We start from the raw sequence: 15,923 nt of genomic DNA on the forward strand, positions 1-15,923 counted from the left end.
GAAAATATTACAATGGGATGAAAACAGAGGCAATTTTTCATTGGACGTTCTGTGTATCGTCAACAAAAAACATTGTGAATCATATCGTTGAATGCATCAGTGCTCATCCTCACATCTTCAAAGAGATATTTTTGAGATAGACTTTGAAGAGGTCGTCCACTGAGCTGCACACCTCCGTCTCCCCCTCCCACCTCCACCACCTCAACGTCAGACTGTTCTCATCTGCTCCACCTTGGCACAAAACCCAAAGTCTGACACAGGTTCTTGCCGTGACAATGAGACCCAGAGGGTCTTGACCCCGATGTGGTCTCAGTCTCAGTGAAGAACCAAAGACCTGGTGCAGGTTCTATCAAAGACAGGAAGACAGGTTTGGAACCTGTGCAACTTTTTTTTTTCTTATATAAATGAACTTCATTGATTCCACACTGGGGGAATTCTGGTGTTCACAGCAAATCTGCTGACACAGGAGGCGCCAAGTATGTGCTCCCTCTGGGAATTGAACCCAGGACTCTCTGCTCTCTGCTTGACAGGCAGGCCTGCCCCCAGAGGAGGTGAATTTGTTTTCTTCTTCTTCTTCTTTTTTTAATTCCATGATGAAGTGAATCCAAAGTGGATTCTGATACAATACCTCCTGATCTACTTCAAAGATGGAGTAACTCTTTATGTANGGGTGTTGCTTTGATTGTTTGCTGTTGGTTTGGATTTATGTACGACAGTTAAAACGGCAGATGAGTCTGGAGCCAAACGTCGACCTCGTAACGAGGTCCTGGTGGATGAGCTCAGCGTGTCATATGTTCACATCCATCACAGTAGGTTGGCATGAGATGAAGGGCCTGTAGGGGGCTCTCCATGACTTTGATTTCTAAAAAACAGAGGCCTGGCTCATCATACTCATCAGCACATTCATCAGCAGTTCACCGCTGGCTAATTGTTGCCACCACTGGTTCACTGCTGGTATTGCGACTCACCAGGTGTACCATGTACACCATCGTTTGGTTTAAAAAAAAAATTGTAAAGTGAACTAAAGGAAATCGTGAATCCTATCGTATCGTTTCATCCCTAAATACGAGTGAATGTTGTTCTGATGAGAACGTGTACAGAGATGTTCTTACCAGGCTGAAGTCCCACTGTGGTCCAGGAGTCAGAAAGGCCAGGGAGCCTCCTCGTCGCAGTGACCTGAAAAAAAAAAAAACATAAACCAAACTAAGTTTTGTCCAGACCAACATGCAGTACCAATCAGTTCCACCAGGGCTTTGAACCCAGACGCAAAACTTTTATGCAACAAAGTGGGATCAAGCAGGTACCCCCCCTCCCAGGACCAGGACCAGGACCAGGACCTGGACCCCAGCCACTGAACAGGGGGGTCTTTTATACCAGGCCTCTCCTCCGACCGGAGTCATTTTCTTCTCCCTCTTGTCCTTTTTTGGACTACAAAGACAAACGGTGAAGAGTTCCAGTCCAGGTCTCTGATACCAGGAACTCGGCTGGTGAAGACCTTGGACCTGGGTCTGCAGAACCACTCAACGCTGAAATAAACGACTGCTCTACGATTGCTCGGAGCGCTCTCCCACTGAAGAGCGATGTCACTGAAGAATCAGGTTAAATCATGGGTTCGTCTCCCACACTGCCCTACATGGTCCGGTCCCTGAGGGACCAGTGATCCTGGCAGATACATCACAACAGGCCTTGACACAGAACCAAAACACAGAGGCGGCTGCTTCCTGTTACACAGCAGCTCTTATTATTATTACTATTATTATTATTATTATTATTATTGTTATTATCATCATCAAGGACTGGAACAGGACACAGTGATAACACGACAGAGAAGCTGCATTAACATGTTTAAACACTAGGAGGGGCTGGAACCAGTGTTCTGGACAAATCTAAAAAGATTTAGTAAGATAACGATCCAGGTTTATATTTACACAGATTATTCTCAACAAAACATTTTTTTATTATTAATTAGTTGATGAATCACCATCTTTTTTTGGTCCGGTCTTCAGGTTTAAGGTGGACATTTTACTGCGTCCCACCTGGTTCACCTTTGACCTTTTTCTTTTCAAAGCTAGTGAACCAGACACGGTCCGTTTTATTGGTAAATTCAAGAATATTAATTCAACTCAGGCCCAGTCACAGCTGGGACCATCTGTGGCTGTCTCATGGTCCGGACCGTGGTCCACGATCCAGATGTTTGGTTTTTGAAAACATGATTATTTATTTATTTATTTTATTATTTGTTTTTAATTTTAGATATGTTTTATAAATAAAATTGGATTTGGTGGGTTTTTAATGTCTGGGGGAAAAAATTGTCGAATCCATTGATTTCGGACGCAGCAGTTGATCAATAATTTGAAAAGTGAAACCATTTTGTCAGCGTGCTGACGTTACAATCCTAAGTCACAGTGTGTCTGACAGGTGACGTGTTGGGAAACAGTGTCACCACGCTGTACGATAATCTACGACGTGTTTGAGGTACCACCGCCGTTAGCGTGCGGAGAATGCTGCGCTGCCCAGAAACACTTGTTCAGCGTGTGTGTCCGACAAGTGTGTGTGCTGCTGCCAACGTGGAACCATTCCAGTCATTCTGCTGCTCAGGTTCCACAGCAACTGTCCTCAGACGGCCGTGCAGGCCGCTGCGCCACCCACTGACCCACTGTTGTATCAACAACTATCTGTATATTTGCTTCCATCGAACAACACTACGGAGTGTGTTTGACCATCTCATCAAACACACACACACAACATTCTCAGAACTCTTGGTTTCCCAAAAATATGTGGCCCTTCCTGTGGGCTGGAAGTGGAATTCCTGCAGGGACCACCCATGCTGGGAACGTTAGCCCTGACGCTGCAGAGATGCGTCCTACATGGGCAGCATGTGTCGTGAGACAACCCGCCTGGGTGTCCTACAGCAGGTGAGGGGTCAAAGGTCACTGCAGGTGCTGTTTGGACATGTCGAAGCACCAGCTCTGCAGACAGCACCTGCTGGACTGTCTTCAACCCCAGAAAAATCATCGTCCTTCTGCAGCGCCTCCGTGTACCCTCCAGGGACCACGGACCACTTGTTGATGACCTTGATTATAACTGAATATTAAACTGTTGGTCACGTAGCCAACGTGCACGGATGTGTTCACGACGAAACACAATGACATCAAATCATCAGTATGAGAGAGAACAGCACAGTGATCATCAACTGGTGGCCCGCGGGCCAAACCTGGCCCAACACTCCAAAAAAAAAACATCAAATAACAACGTTAGACAAAACCTTTTTTTTTTAATTTCATTTTATTCACATGTCCGACCCACAAATTGTCCAACAAATATATGTGGTGACCCCCTGATGTAGCAGTATTACTGTGTACTACTGCAGTACCCCGTTAATCCTCTAAGGTTTCTGTGCTCAGGACGTGTTTTGGTCGGTTAGTGTTACCTTGTTGTTGTCTCTCATTCTCTAACGCTGCGGTTCTACGTTCTGATTCTCACGTTTATTTTTACCCGTGTAAACAACGGTGACATCATCCGGCGACCCCTGCAGCTCCAATCACTGGCAGCCAAAGTGTGTCACGCCAACGGTTTTGTCTTCATTCAAAGTGTCGGTGAATGAGTGAGCGGAACCGAATCCCTGCTCGATTTTTGTCAACCGCCCGTAGAGACATGAGCAACGAGTGACACGACGTTCTCTTTGGAGAACCTGGGGTTCTGTCACGTACACTGGAGATCGCATTACGCGTCTTTGTGTGAAGTTCTGTGAAACTGAAGTCATCGTCACATCTCCTGGATCTCTGGGGGGAGACGGGGGAGACGGGGGAGGGAGGAGGAGTTCCTGCTGCCATTGAAAACTGTGAGCACATGCTTACATCACTGTGGTTGCGTGCGATTTTTAAACATAGCCTAAATCAAACAAAGGGAATCAGTTCACCGACCCACAAACAGGTGGCGCTGTGCACGCACGGTGACGCCACGATGCGTCCCTCTGAGGGGAAGTCACTTCTTTGGTTCAGTTACGGTAATTTGTGTTTGTCATCATTGAGCTATCAGCATCTCTGTAAGGCCTCTAGGTGGTGCTAAATACACGTGTTCAATGATCTAAACACACGGTTGTGGTGCATTTGTTTATAAACACTGAAGTAATGCAGATGATCAAAGACGCCTAGCGTGAATCATGCTATCAATGCGCTAGCACTAAACCTTTTAGCTGCATGCTAGCACTACGTCTTCACTTCTTTGAAGCTTGTGAGTAGCATTACTGCCATCTGCTGGATTGGCCACATAGAAAGAATACTTTTCTTTATGTTTTATTACTTTATGTTACTCTGCAGGGGATTTTACTTTGAAAAATCACTTGACAGTTATTTAGTTGATGGTTGACCGTTGATGATGAGCACGAACACAGGGTCAGGGGTCAAACTGACGTGATCCTGTTAATCAGTACCACCACAACAACAACAACAAAAAATCACAAGGGAGAGCGGTGATGTGTGTCATTTCTTGTGTAAAACGATCATGTTGCTGAACTCCCGTGTGTGTCATCCAACTACACACACACACACACACAGTGTGTATTCTTTCTACTGTCAGCCAGTGGCACAAAGGACTTTGTGCCCCGTACCTGGGAGTTCAGCTCATGAGTCAGTGCGTTAGCATTCCAGCCTGACCTGCCTTTGTTTGTGAAACTGACTTCACTGCGAAGTCAACTTCTGACCCCACCTGTACACAAACATCCTTCCTGTGCTGATGCCTAAAAGCTAAACTCACTCAAGTTTCAATGAAGCCGAACCGAAACAAAAGGATTCAAAAACGTCTGGCTGCAGATAAACTACAGTTTATCACGAAAAACGTTAAGGCACCAACCGTGTTCCCTGTGGTGCTACGTTAGCTGGTGTAAAGTAAACTACGTAAAGTTCATGCTTTACTTCACCAGTTGTATTAATTAGCTTCTGGTTGGAGATACTAGTCCAGACCAGTAGAGGGACCATCACATCAACTCAACATATCTGTATAGACAACAGCGCCACCTACATGTCCACCTGAGAACATGTAATTTTAACTGTGAGCACATTGTTACATCACAGTCGTTGCTGTGATGTAACAATGTAACAAGGTGATTTTTTTAACTGTAGCTTAAATTAAACAAAGGGAATCAGTTCACCGACCAAAAAACAGGTGGCGCTGTGCACACGCGGTGACGCGACAGTTCATCCCTCTGAGGGGAAGTCACGGCGGAACTTGTTTGGTTCAGTTACGGTACTTTGTGTTTGTCAGCATCTCTGTAAGGCCTCTAGGTGGTGCAATGTACTGACTTTCTGAATGATTTCAGAGCTGACGAGGTACTGAGAATACTTCACACTTCTACTCTCTAATTCCGACTACTTCCATCAGACGTGGTGTGTCACCATCAGGCTTCAGGTGGAAAAACAAACCCAGGATGTGGCGTTCACAGACTCTGATGTTTGTCATTGTTTACATTTAAACAAGCTCCTTAAAAAAGGAATAAAAACAAAACTCAAAACAAAAAAAAATTATATTAGATTAGACAAAACAAAAATGTGAGTCTCGTTTGGGAACACAAGCCTTTTTTTCTTGATCCCGTGTCTTTGTTTATACATTTGTGCTATTATGGTCAAATATTGTGTGAGGATTTTTCCATGTTTGTCTCGTGACTCGGCCGGGCACCGAGCAGGGCTGGGCCACTTTGGCACACACTGTGGAAATCCTTTCAGGCTTTATTTGATTTTTATTATTATTATTATTAAAATTAATATTATTATACAAGAACGTGGTGTTTTTTTTAGCTAACGAGCAGAGCAGGAGCCAAACTCTGGTTTCATTTACTTAAAAGAACGTAGGAACAACCTTCAAACTGGAGCCAAGCAGCTGAAAAGTACTTTATATATTTCCTGGATACTTTGTCAAGTTTTAAATGTTTTTTTTTTAATCTGAATTATTACCACCTCATTAGTTTGAGATGAGTTACACTTATATGTTTAAGAAGGTATTTAGTAAATAAACCGCAGAATTCCAAAGCATTTACAACACAATACTTTGTGTTGTACACACTGTCTTGTAGTACTGATAATACCATATACTGATTGATATTTATTTACTTCTATGTCATCTATGACAGTGACAGGCAGGAGAGTTGAAACACTCTTCCACCAGGTGGCAGCAGGTGGCTTCATAAACTAAAAAAGACCAAGAGATCAGTTTAAGATCTTCATGTGTGTCTTTCTTCAATTCCTGCCAGTATATCAGTGTTGTGTTCAACTAAATAGGCCCGTGTACCTAGCCTCAGTGCAGGCTAGGCCACCATGCAGTAGGTTTGTTCAGGCACTCCTACTTCCGCCTATATAAATGTCGCAACGGACTTTGATCAGTGCGACAGTTTACAGTGGAAGCAGATGATCTTACTGCTGTTACAGTGGGCGGACAAAACCTGAGGAAACCTGAGGGTGGGAAATGTTGGGCCACAAACCGAGTGAATCATGTGTCACTTTTGAAAGACAGCTACAGAGGTGGAGATATCGCCCGAGGAAATCTATTTCATCCTTATGTCATCTTAAAGACAAAAGGAGTTCAAAGGAAAGAGTTGTCCTTCCCAAAAATTAATATATTTATCAAACTACAAGCTACAGTGGTTTTTAGACAGTATAAAAATAAAAAATATGAAACTAGTTAATAAAAGATTGCTAAAAATTATATGCCAAAAAAACATAAATATTAAAGCGAATCCACTGCTGTCTTTATTCTGGTACTTTGCTTTCAGTTCTTTTTTGTCTTAAATAATTAGTATACAGTAATAACACATATTACAGTTTTTTGGGGGGGAAATTCTGAACAAAAACCTGTTATTGGCAACAGTGTTTTAAAAGAAATTAAAATACAATGTTTCCAATTTTTTTGGTGAGTTTCAAAGAACTCATGTGTGAAAACAGAACCTCATTTTTGTTTTATTTATATTGTTTAATATTATTATATTATTATTATATTTTTATATAGTTTTCTTAAAACATTTTAAATGTATTCCAATTACGTCATATAGTTTATGTAACAATCGGTGTGAACGCAAGAGGGAATGAATGGTGTAGGATAGATAAGTCTAATTTTATCAAAGCCTTCGCTGCCATCTGGTGGCAGAACAGCGAACTTTTACATTTAAAACGGTTCGAACTATGTCTAATCCCTGTTGTTTTTTAATGTCTACGTGACTCTTTCTTAATTAATAAAAAAAAACCTCATAGCAGGAATTACCCCCCATTGACCGCTTGCTTCTTAAAGGTGGACTCACCGCCGCAGATTCGTGCTGTTATTCCCCGGGGGAGAGTCCTCGTCAGCGGCTAACTTCCTCTTCACTTTCCTGAAGCTCGGTTGACGTTGCAGTTTTTCTGAACATGTCGCCACAATTTGGATTTTACCGGGTTCGGCCATTCGAAAAACAACGTCACGGTGCAGCACAGTTTATATATTTTTGCACGGGTTTAAAGAGAATAATGACAACCAAAAAACTAGCCTAGAGCAGCAGACTGTTTGAATGTGGCGGAAATCCCAAAATTGTCCAATGGGAGAAGAGCTGACGACGGGAGGGGCGGGTTTTCCTGTCAGAGCTCAACCGAGGTTGCCATTAAAAATCATATTTAACAATAACTCACCACAACCATAAACGGGAAAGAACTGTCGTGAAAAGAGTCCGTTTAAAGATGTCCTGTCGTTTAACATTCGTATCATTTATATAAATACACTGTTGAGCACAAAACTATTTATTATTATTATTATTTAACATTAGTGCTTTCACAGAAACGTTATTTGTAGCACATCCATTTTAAACGTTCTAGCGTTATATCAGAATTCTAAATTATTAAATTAAATTAAGTTTCATAATTGACAACAATAATAATCATGGTTATTGTTAGTGTTAAAAATATTTTTTAGTCATGCCTTGCATTACATAATTCACAAAAAATTCGAGGGCTGCCATGAAACATGCTGAAAACCAGCTGAACATACTACATTACTACTACTACTACTACAGTACTACTACTACTAAAAATAATAATAATAATAATGACAGTTTTTATTTGAAGGTGCACATATACGCTGACTGAAACAAAACAAAAAACAGGCAAAACAGTAGGACTGTGGTAAATCCAAATCATAAAGAATAAGTTCATTACCAAAGAGGAAAGATCTGAGTTTTGTTTTGAAGAGACAGTTTTGGTGATGAGCTCCACTAGGACATCAGAAGAAACAATGAGATGTGGAGACGTGATTGGCTGAGTGTCATGAACTACGACCTTCACACACAGTGAACTGGTCACGTTAGTTAAAAAGTGCACTTTATAAAATCACTTTGAAAGCACTTCAAAAAAATTAAATTTCTTAATAATAAAACTAATAAAACTGTCTCCTGGTTTGGTTCCTAGTGTTATCTTCAACTTCATGACGTTAAGTCAGTGATTCCCGACCACTGTGCCGTGGAAAATTATCCAATTTCACTTAAATGGTCTGAAAAAAATATGATTAATGTACTGCATAGTTTTTCTTTGTCAGTGTGACAGGCAGATCAAATAAATACTCGTCCACTAGGTGGCAGCAAATGGCTATGAAAACAAGGAAAAAAGAATCAGCGCTGTTGAAGATCTTTCTTCAATTCCTGTGAGTATATCAATGTTGTCTTCAACTAAACAGACTTTTTATATTTTTTTTATACTTTTTATGTTTTTATATTTTATTACATAAACACTGGTGGTGAGCTGTGGGGTTTTTCCTGATGAAAAAAACGTTGGGAAACGCTGCTTTAAGTCAAATGGGAACGCGGTTTTACAGCACAGGTGTGACGTCTGCAGATGAACAACAGTGTTCTTGGCCAGGTGTGTTTATTACATTGACTCTCAGACAAATGTCAGTTGTTGTTTTTCACGTCAGCATGTCCCCAAAAGACACAGTTAGGACGGTCACTGTCCAGGCCAGGACGCCCTGAGGTGGAGGAGGATTAACACGTCACACGGTGCCAGGCAGAACACGCCCATTTCATTGAGCGCAGACACGGCGGCGGGAACATCGGCGCCGACCCAGTCCCTGGTCTCCTCCTCCGACTCTCTCAGCAGGTCCCTCAGCAGGATAGCTGAGCCCAGGTTGAGACACAGGATGATACAGGACTCCTTCACACTGTGGACAGACAGAGTCGTCAGAGTCTGTAGATTAGATTAGATTTCTATGTAATCTAATCTAGTCTAAATTACAATAAATTAGCTTGGATTGGACTGGTCAAGATTAGATCAGATTGGAAAGGATTGGATTGGATTGGATTAGATTAGATTAGATTAAACAAAATTAGACTAGATTAGACTAGACTAGATCTGCTTGGATTGGACTGGTCAAGATTAGAATGTATTGGATTAGATTATATTAGATTAGACAAAATTAGACTAGATTAGACTAAAACAGGGTACACACTGAGTCAAAATATTCTTAAATAAATTGCTTAAATAGACTATACACTTATTTAACTATATTTTTTGCAAATTGTTAAGTTGTATATGGGTTCCTAAGGCAGTCTAACACTGATAAACACACACACACACACACACACACACACACTGACTCACTGCTTGAAGAAGTTCTCTGGTCTTTTGCAGTAGTGTCCAAACAGAGGGAACAGGTTCCTGGTCATGTCAAACTGCAGCTGTGAAGCTCCGCCTTCACTGAAATGATTGGACAGGATGACCTGACAGAGAGACACATGGACACATTCAGAACAATTAAAAATATAAACATATTATTCCTGGCATTTCTCCATATTGATAATTTCATCATGTCATATTTCACACACACACAGAGTCAGAGTCAGAGACAGGGTCAGGGTCAGGGTCAGGGTCAGAGACAGTCTGACTGTGGACGTCTTACATCCTGGTAGAGGAAGTGGTCCAGTCTGTCTGCCAGGCCCTGCCAGGCCAGCTGGAACAGGGAAAGACTCAGGACCTGGTGCAGGTTCAGGAGTTTGTCCCTCACACACAGCATCATTGGACAGGCGGAGCTGGACAGGGACATGGTGGACAGGTCCTGCTGGGACGGCACTGACAGCCACCTGAGGAGAAGAAGACTGACGTTGACCAAACTGTTTGGGTCCTGTCTGGACGTTCCCATGATGCATCACCACAGACGTCTACCACCTGAGCAGACCCCTCTAACAACAACAACAGCCTGTATGCAGTTCTGATGGCTCACCTGTCCTGACAGTATGGTTTGGCCTTGGCAGTGATGTCCCTCATGGTCCACTCCAGCTGTCTGCCCATCATGTCTCCCTTCAGCCGATCCAGCAACGCTAACAAGCCTTCGAACAGCGAGCCCTCCAGGGAGGCCAGGCGGCCCACCTCCATCACCCCCAGGTCTCCCAGCACCGTCTCGTCTCCGATAGACACCAGCGCCTGCTGCAGCTGCAGGAAAAACTGGGGGAAGAAGAGGATGGGTGAGAAAAAGAGATGGGTGAGAAAAAGAGATGGGTGAGAAAAAGAGATGGGTGAGAAAAAAAGATGGGTGAGAAAAAAGATGGGTGAGTAAAAAAACAATAAGGGAACACTTGTACATTTTTCTTGATATTTTTCCATATGAATAATTACATCATTAGGATTATCATGATTAATCACGATTAATTGTGATTAATCAGATGTGAACTGATTGACCACCGTGTCAATTCTGAAATGTATAAATGAAATACTTCTCACCACGTTGTCCCCCCAGTCGGTCAGGATGGTGGAGATGTAGTGGACGGCGTTGAGGATGGCACAGTAACGTGCACCGAGGGGACTGCGAGACTCCTCTTTCATCACCTGAACAGAACGTGATGAAGGGGGGGGGGGGTCAGTTAAATTGTTGGTACTACAGTAAAAATCAGATGAAGATGATTGGTTAGAGATGAGTGATGTCATCAGTGGCAGGATTAAATAAGAGACCTTCAAAGTGTTGGCTGGGATTAGAGCTTCAAAGGTCTGAACGTCAGTCAGTGGTCATTACCTGGGTCGGTCAGTGGTCATTACCTGGGTCGGTCAGTGGTCATTACCTGGGTCAGTCGTATACGAAAATCGTCCACCAGTTCCTTCTGTAGTCCCAGGAACTTCAGCTGTGCAGACGGACAGGGCAGAGCACGATATCGCTCTGAAAAACAGCATCGTAAGAAAGAAGAAAAGAATCTTAAGATCACGACGACCCGACACAGAAGGACGAGACAACATGTAGAGCAGGGGCTCGAACCGGTGACCTTTTAGCTGTAAGGCAAGAGTACTAAACATTCCACTGCTGTCTAGAATCACATTTGATTAATAAAAATAATAATTTCAACTATTATTTTTATTAATCGATGATACCACACGTGGGAGATTCTTGTGTTAACAGCAGATCTGCTGCCCCCTGGTGGCACCAAGTATATGGTTCTCTCTACTCTGCTTGCAAGAATAACAAAACCTTAACATGGACCGGACACTCTGTGAGGTCACCGTGGTCCTGGCCATGGTTCTGTCCATGGTTCTGGTCCTCACCAGTGATGACCTGCAGCAGGGTCATGAAGGTCTCAGCACAGTCTGGAGCCTTCAGCTCGTCCATGTCACTGATGTCCTTGTACTGAGAGCTCCAGGCTCCCTCTGCTGACAACATGGCGTCCATCTTCTCCACCGCCACTGTGGACACAACAGGACACGATGGAGAAGTGTTAAAGGGGAGGGGGACGAGGGGGGGGGTGTAAGTCCACAGCACATACACCTGGACTCACTCTTTCTCTCCACCGTCAGCCACTTCTGGAGGACACTGTCCTCCAGCAGGAGGTGCAGCAGACCGGGCAGCCCTGCTGGGTACGAGTGGCTGCTCCTCAGCTCCTTCTCGAACTGCAGCACCTCCTCCACCAGGTGGGAGAAAAGTGCGTCGTCGTACAGCAGCCTGGAGGCGTCGGCGGCCACTTTCTCCTGCACCACAGACAAAAGGCCTCGGCACAGTTCCACCTGCACACACGCACACACACACACAAACGGTTTTTAGAACCGTGTCATGGAGACGACATCATCAACGGTTAAAGATGTAACGACGCATCGATACAAGAACGTGACAATTTTCATTGGTTGAAATAAAAAATGGATCACGCATCAAGACGTAAAGAGTAGACTGTTGTCATCTCACTGGTCATACCATGACACTACACACTCTAGGTGGCAGTATCTCAAAAAGTCACTAGTCCTTGGGCTTTTTCAAGTCACAGAATTCTTCTAAAAACTCATACCCTGGTGCTGATGTTAGCCCCGGCTCGGTCCACGATTGGCTGGATCTTCTCCTCCATGAAGGTGGTGCTGTTTCCCATCCACATCAGGGCCTGAGTGAGGTACCACTCTGGCTGAGAGAGGAAAAGGTTCTTTTCTAAACTTCATTTCTACAAACTCCCAGTGTTATTATTATTATTATTATTATTATTGTTATTATTGTCGTATGTCTCAGTCCGACCTTGCCGGGGTTGTTGGTCGTACGGTTGCCGTAGAAGTGATACCTGAACCTCTTACTGAGCGGCAGCAGCATAATCTGGACAGGTAAGCAGAGGGGAGGGGCCGGAGACAGGAGGGCAGCTGGAGACGCAGACTGAGGGGAGGTCTCTGACCTCTGACACAGGAGGTCATCGCTGCCAGGAGAGGTTAAGGCTGGGACACACATCGTGTTCTAAAGGTTGAGGAGGAGGAGGAGGAGGAGGAGGAGGAGGAGGAGGAGACCCACTCCCATTCACACCATCATGGTCAACTTAGTGTGAACAGTTCACACAGTCACAGCAGAAGGATACGAGGTCTGCAGGGCCAGCAGCTGGGTGACCACCAGCTCCAACTGGCTGCTGATCTCCTGGGTGTTGGCCGTGGGGGTCAGCGACTGGGCTGGAGGGGAGATAATGGGCCAGTGGAGCTGAGTCAGCACTTTTTCAAAGTCACTGCAAAACAGGACAATATATACTCAGTTCAATAACAAAAAAACAAAAAAAATACTATCTATCACTGTTCCCTAACCCCCGGGGCGTGGACCGGCACTGGTCCGTGGGTCAATTGGTACCGGGTCACACTGAAAGAATGGATAACTCTCATTATTACCGTTTTATTTATTATCTGATTCTCAACAATGTTTTATTTTGAAAATAAAAAACTTATGGCTTGGCTCGGTCACATGTTCAGTCACAATGTTCAGATATTTAACCATTCAAAGGTTGGGGACAGCTGTTATATATATCCCTCCTCCTCCTCAGTCTGTCGGTCCTTGTTCTTCTGTAGAGACTGTTCTCTACTCACCTGGTCAGCCGGGCCTTGATGATCTTATGCCAGAAGTGAAGCGTTTCCCGCAGGAAGTTCTTGAGGTGAGAACACTCCGACTGGTGGAGTCCAGCGTCCAAAGCTGCCATGGTGTCCACTGCTCTGATGGCCTCCCACACGCTGCTGGTCATCAGACACTGCTGTACTGTAGCACTGCGTCCACACAGTCACAGAGAGAGAAAATCACTGCATACCCAGAATAAGGACAACCACCAGAGGGCAGAGTCAAACATGTACCTCATCAACATCGTACTGTGGTGTTCAGTACCTGAGTTCTTCTATGTGTTGGAGGCAGCGTAGGTACTTCATGTGTCTCTCTATGGTGTCCACTTGGTCCAGGACCTGACCGAGACTGTCCATGCAAGGCTGGGCCTGCAGGAGGTGCTATAGGAGGCACAGGGCAATTATATATAGGATGACTATTATCACAAGTACAAATCCTTTGGGACCTCAGTGCAATTAACGTCAGTGGAATTAAGGTGGTGTATCGGCAAGAATCTGGCGATCGCAACACAGTTGTATCGGCAAGAATCTGGCGATCGCAATACAGTGCAACAATACAATATATTGTGATATATATTGCAATACTATAGTTGTTGTTTTAGACCCAGTGTGATCCTAGTCTCAGACTCTGTTCCATCTGAACATCAGTTCCTAACACTGGAACAGAGGGATCTACATTTGGAATCACTAAAGAAGAAAGAAAAGATCGCGATACTGTGTACAGTGTATCGATGTTCCGGTGTTCAGCGAGACAACGTTCTACCTGTTGCAGCGTGTTGGAGACGAGCCGCTCCCTCTTTAGCAGCTCCTCCACGGAACATCTGGCCTCCTCAGCAGCCGACAGGGCCGCAGAAACTTTGGGTGGTAGTGAGTTGGACACGGTCAGAACCTGAGGTCCAGAAAGGAAGTGTTTACAACGTTTGTAGAGGGATATGATGGACATCATTAATGAGAAATATACAGCCTCGGTCAACTGTGACCGCTCACTGTACCACGGGCTCCGAAACAAACTACTTAAAACAAGCTAATTTACAGGTTGGTTACATTAAAAATCGAAACTGTTTTGTGGAAGAAATCAATTTAAAACAAAATAGTGAAGCGAGATTATATTTTTCTATTATTAATAAAAAAAGGGACATTGTTAGTACCTTTAAAAGCGAGATTATATTTTTCTATTATTAAGAATAAGAAAAGGGACATTGTTAGTACCTTTACAGTGCAGTGACTCGAGTAGTAATAATAAATTAATACGTAATAACGGACTATTATTACTGTTAATAAAGATACGTGACGTACATGTTTCTACCGAAACTCTTCACCACATAAACAATCATTCGTACGCACCTGTTCTTCCAAAGCGATGTTTTCTTCTTTCAGCTTTTGAAGCAAGTGGCCAACATTCTTCAGGGACTTTAGGTCGCTGCCGACTTCTTTCTCCAGGAAATCCACAACAATGGACTGGACGTCCCCTGAAAGTGCAGGACTCGTCTCTGTGTCTGGACTGGTGGTGTTTTCTGGCTGTGGTAAATGGTTGTTTTCTGTCTGTGCTGTTTGCTCTGCTTCTTCTGGAGCAGCGGCTGTGAGCGCCGCCATCTTTCCTCTCCGAACGACGTTGTCAACACAACAGACTTCCTGTGGCTGATCAGCGCAGCGCTTGTTTAATCATCGGGCGTGTGCCGCTGGAGGTCATTATTTTGTCGTCCGCCTCACTGGATTTTTACAAATGATCCACCCAACGCTTTACATGCGGATAAGACGATGAGCAAAACAAAGTCACCTCCTACCAAAAACAGGCTACGTAGACGGCAGTTTTTGACGGAAACACGTCAAACAAGCACTTTAAGGTCTTTAATCAAACCAGAGCTCTCCAACCGTTTTTGTACGACGATATTCTCAAATACCGCTTGTCAGGGTTGAGAGAGAAAATGACTCGACAAATATTTTTAAAAATATAGATTTAATAAAAAATAAAAATCCATAACCTCCAACTCAGAACCAGTTCTAAATAAAAAAGGTGAATGTGTCACTTCTAACATAAGTAGTTTTGCAGTGACGAGTGTGTGTGTGTGTGTGTACGTGCAGATGTTATTGTCAACCATTCAAGACAAGTCGAGCACAGAAATCCTAACCTTTCCATGACTGACTAGTAATAATAACCTAATGACATCAGAGTAACCAAGGTGAAGCTCACTGAGAAATCAATCTGTGTTCAGGCTGCAAGTGATGGGTGATATTCTTGGAATTTCTTGGAATTCCTGGAGAGTTCAATGTTGAAAATACCGTTAAAAATAAAAGAAAATTAGCAACAGTAACTGCACATGATCCAGGTCAGCAGATCCAGAGCCACCCACAGGGATCTAACCCTCGGGTTCTGGAGAAATCTGAAGAACACATGGAAGAAGAACGAGTAAAGTCAAGATAATCAGTTACTACTGGGAATTTAACAATTGATCCTCTCACTGTAAGTGACAGCAAAGACACTACTTTGATATAATATAATATAATATAATATAATATAATATAATATAATATAATATAATATAATATAATATAATATAATATAATATAATATAATATAATATAATATAATATAATATAATA

The 15,923-nt window shown here is 43.4% G+C and overlaps 2 protein-coding genes across 2 annotated transcripts in view; both read right to left on the reverse strand.

Annotated features, from left to right (window-relative positions):
* Nucleotides 1–7,523, reverse strand: part of net1 (neuroepithelial cell transforming 1) — a 48,001-nt gene extending 40,478 nt beyond the window's left edge. Inside the window, exons 1-2 of the mRNA XM_025057537.1 lie at nucleotides 7,286–7,523; nucleotides 1,113–1,176 (exon numbers count right to left, since the gene is read on the reverse strand). Of these exons, the coding sequence (XP_024913305.1) occupies nucleotides 1,113–1,176; nucleotides 7,286–7,425 (204 nt within the window). The 5' untranslated portion in view covers nucleotides 7,426–7,523. The remainder of the gene's footprint in view (nucleotides 1–1,112; nucleotides 1,177–7,285) is intronic.
* Nucleotides 7,524–8,853: 1,330 nt separating this feature from the next.
* rint1 (RAD50 interactor 1) lies at nucleotides 8,854–15,105 on the reverse strand. Its single transcript, XM_008315988.3, has 15 exons — nucleotides 14,667–15,105; nucleotides 14,086–14,211; nucleotides 13,588–13,703; nucleotides 13,299–13,472; nucleotides 12,806–12,946; nucleotides 12,478–12,649; nucleotides 12,260–12,370; nucleotides 11,759–11,984; nucleotides 11,529–11,666; nucleotides 11,054–11,148; nucleotides 10,719–10,823; nucleotides 10,222–10,442; nucleotides 9,901–10,081; nucleotides 9,603–9,721; nucleotides 8,854–9,162 (listed from the first exon to the last, which is right to left on the reverse strand). The coding sequence occupies exons 1-15, from the start codon at nucleotides 14,913–14,915 to the stop codon at nucleotides 8,949–8,951; spliced, it is 2,388 nt and encodes a 795-aa protein (XP_008314210.1). The 5' UTR covers nucleotides 14,916–15,105; the 3' UTR covers nucleotides 8,854–8,948.
* Nucleotides 15,106–15,923: the final 818 nt, after the last annotated feature.

Source organism: Cynoglossus semilaevis, chromosome 8 (genome assembly GCF_000523025.1).
Source record: "Cynoglossus semilaevis isolate Cse_v1.0 chromosome 8, Cse_v1.0, whole genome shotgun sequence".
NCBI lineage: Eukaryota > Metazoa > Chordata > Actinopteri > Pleuronectiformes > Cynoglossidae > Cynoglossus > Cynoglossus semilaevis.

Bases quoted from the DNA above. Each gene is read 5' to 3' on its own strand.
- rint1 (XM_008315988.3), bottom strand. From the start codon at position 14,915: ATGGCGGCGCTCACAGCCGCTGCTCCAGAAGAAGCAGAGCAAACAGCA. The intron at 13,473-13,587 runs GTACTGAACACC...GTGTGGACGCAG, and splicing joins CAACACATAGAAGAACTCAG to TGCTACAGTACAGCAGTGTC. The intron at 11,667-11,758 runs GTGAGTCCAGGT...TTGTGTCCACAG, and splicing joins GCTGACGGTGGAGAGAAAGA to TGGCGGTGGAGAAGATGGAC.